This window comes from Diadema antillarum, unplaced genomic scaffold, assembly GCF_040938485.1.
Source record: "Diadema antillarum isolate AM-2024a unplaced genomic scaffold, OU_Dant_1.0 seq00001896_RagTag, whole genome shotgun sequence".
In the NCBI taxonomy this organism is placed as follows: domain Eukaryota; kingdom Metazoa; phylum Echinodermata; class Echinoidea; order Diadematoida; family Diadematidae; genus Diadema; species Diadema antillarum.
In genome coordinates this window covers 21,369-24,593 of record NW_027272562.1, presented here as the reverse complement: position 1 = coordinate 24,593, position 3,225 = coordinate 21,369, and the positions used below count along the sequence as shown (strand labels likewise).

The window sequence follows — 3,225 nt, the reverse complement described above, 5'->3', positions numbered from 1 at the left end:
GTTTCTGTCAAACACACATTGAAACATTCTCACACTACGATAACACACAAAATATGCCTGGTACACCCCCACGCTGATAGTTTCATTTCACTTTGGAACCCCATCATGAAGCAGACTTTATTAATTAGTTCTACGAACAAAACCCTATTTTGCAGGCCCCAACCATGTACTTCTTTTGTTGTTGTTGTTGTTTTTTTGTTGCCTGATAGAGTGAAAAACCTAATATAACAAGGTAACTGTCATGGTTATAGTTTCTTGTATTACAAGATTCCCATGCTAATGTACACCGTTACAGCTTCATTATCTTCATATTTGTGTGGTTATTTTTGTAGGTGTGTGTGCAGCCCAATCAACAAGCCCAACAGAAGTTGCAACTGAATTGATGACCACAGGTATTACTCAATTTCTCTCATTCTGTTCCTCTTGCTGTTTCATTTTTTAATGCAACATTTTGCATGCCTTTTAGGGCCGTATTCCATGAAAAAGTTGCTATGGTAACAAATCTTGCTGCAACACTTGCTTCCTTGGCAATTATCATCATTTGATGGTATTAAAAAAGAATCTTGCTTCCTGATTGGCTGTTGCTACAAGAAGTTGTTATCATGCTAGAAAAAAATTGCTATCACAACATCTTTCATGATAGGAGACCATGTATCCCTGATGTTTTGCCTGTTCACAAGCTGTTTTTGAAAGCTTGCTTCCCCCTTTCCCTTCCTTTCTTGCCCTTCTGTCTTTTCTCCCCCTTTCTCCCATTCTCTTTCTGTAAAAGTGGAAATTTTTCTGCATTTCACACAATAAGAAACTAGCAAAAAAGACCAATAACAAAACACTCTAATATTTTTGCTTGCATGTCATGCTATTTTTTGTTTTGAGTCCATGGAAGAAAAAACTTACAAAATTCATCTACCCAGCTGAGTGCAAAAGTTTACTTGCACAAAAATTTGCACTTTGTACCAATATTCCATTTTGCCCAAGTAGATGATATCATACTATCTGTTTGAAGATGTCCCATAGAAGACTTTTCTGCACCCCAGTTTGGTGCATTTTTTTCACATATATTCCAACCTCCAATACCTTCTTTTACTTTATAGGAGAAACATGTTAAAAACTGCTCTATCAGTGGGCACATAGAAACATAATTCAAATGGTATTTGGAAGAACGATTCTCCACGTCGCACTGCCGTATTTCTAGATGCAGTGATGCTTATTGTGCAGGTTTCTCAAGAACTGTTTCTTTTATTGTCTACAGAATTGCCTTCTGAGACTAAAACTGAGCCAAATGTGGGGACAACGGCTGGGGCGACGCAGACGTCTGCAGCCACAAACGAGCCGACTTCACTGACTAATGAGAATGCGACGACAGCCCAGACAAATCCTGCCACGGCGGCGCCCACAGAAGCCCCAGCCACGGAGAAGCAAATGACCACGAAAGCAAAGACACAAAGCCCAGTGGTTGGGACTACAGCCAAGACTCCAGCGGGTTCCGGCGGGTCAAAGTTCAGCGCCGGCAGTTTCTTTGGTGGAATTGTCCTAGCGGTGGCTGTTATTGGAATCGCATTTTGCGGTTTCAAATTTTACCAGTCCAGACAAGACAAAAACTACCAGACGCTATAAGGGAATACAAACTAATTGATTATGTTTTATTGTTTTTTGTTTTATGTTTTTGTTCCACTTGAGATTCAGTGTGCATTTTGTATCTGGCTGGTTTTGTGTGATTCAAGATTTGGGAGAAGTGTTGATTTTAGTACAAGAGAAGAAACCATGATCTTCCACAGGCCTTTTTTGTCCATCTCCGTGTTCCCTTGTGTTGGTCTATTAAGTCACAGTGAAGGAAAGAAAAAGACCTGGACCCTGTTCCACAAAAGTTCAGATCAAACCTAAGTGAGAAAATCAAACATAAGTCTGTGAATACTCATTTCTAATTGGCTGATACCTATTGAATTTATGTCTGATTTTCTGACTTATATTTGATTGCATCTTTTTTAAAATGCAGCAGGGCCCTGGTCAACAAATGATTTGAAACGAATGCCAACAAATGATTTTAGACGAATGCAAACAAAAAGCAAAAAACAAAACAACCAAACAATACATTGCAAGCATATTTTAGATATTGTATGTAACAAGTGAAAAGACCAACAACTTTGCTCATTGGTATTTCCTGAAAATGGTTGAACAACCCAACTGAACAGGAAAAAACAAACAAACAAACATTAACAACACCTGTTTTCTCACCATGTCTGGTAATATTTCATTGTGGGATGCTTTCATACATTTGGTTTGACACTTGGTATTTCCACCATTGGTAAGTGTTTCCTTAATCTGTATGAAGCAAATATGAAATGTGTCCATGTCATTTTTACACATACCAGTCCATGTTTATGGGAGTGAAGGCATGTGCACTTTTATGATAGAAATTTTTACTTTGTCAAAATAGACAGGAGACCAAACCAACATGTGGATCTTTTAAATATTGGACATGTGGTATGACGCTTGCGGGCAACTTTATGTTGTGGTGGAGATGTGTGTATCTAACAGGCTATGCCTTGTGATTCACATTTCTTCACATTTTTAGCAGGGCGTATAGAGGACATGGCTTTGTAGGTGGTTTATAGTTGGAATAGAGACAGATAGTGTTAAGTAATGTTGTACAATACTAGAAACTGTTATGAAACAGTTTCACAACCCTATAAAAGGTGCACAATGCAACCTCATACTTAAGACTAATGAGAGCTTTCAATTTGTTCATCAATAGAGAGATTTGCTTTTTATCCTATTCCTATACAACATTCACACTGAAAGTAGGAGCTGAGAATATTCATAAACTTCAATGACAGTCAGATTGTATGAAAGCAGATTTGTGTGGTTCATGCATCTATGTTGGATTTTGAAGATATCTGAGAGTGGAAATTGTATTTCTGTGACTATGTGTGGTGGCTCAGAATCCGAGCAGGTGTTGTGTATAAAGGTCAGCAAGGCGGACTGTGTATGCCAAGTTTGCATACATTGTGCAGATGTATATGTTTATGTTAATATGTCTCTTTATATGTTTCTCTCCTCCCCTTCTCTCTCTCTCTCTCTTCTTTTTTTTTCTCTCTCTACTCTTTCTCTCCCTCTGTTGCCCTTTGCCTTATACATCGTAGGATTTACAGACCTAGAAGTAAAAAGTATGGTTTAGATATTGAGACAAATATACATATTTTTAACAGCTGTGACAGTGAAATATTG

At 38.1% G+C, this 3,225-nt stretch overlaps 1 protein-coding gene across 1 annotated transcript; it reads left to right on the top strand.

Annotated features, from left to right (window-relative positions):
• Positions 1-282: 282 nt before the first annotated feature.
• On the top strand, positions 283-2,954 carry LOC139713035 (uncharacterized). The gene is made up of 2 exons (XM_071624812.1): positions 283-392; positions 1,250-2,954. The coding sequence occupies exons 1-2, from the start codon at positions 383-385 to the stop codon at positions 1,612-1,614; spliced, it is 375 nt and encodes a 124-aa protein (XP_071480913.1). The 5' UTR covers positions 283-382; the 3' UTR covers positions 1,615-2,954.
• Positions 2,955-3,225: the final 271 nt, after the last annotated feature.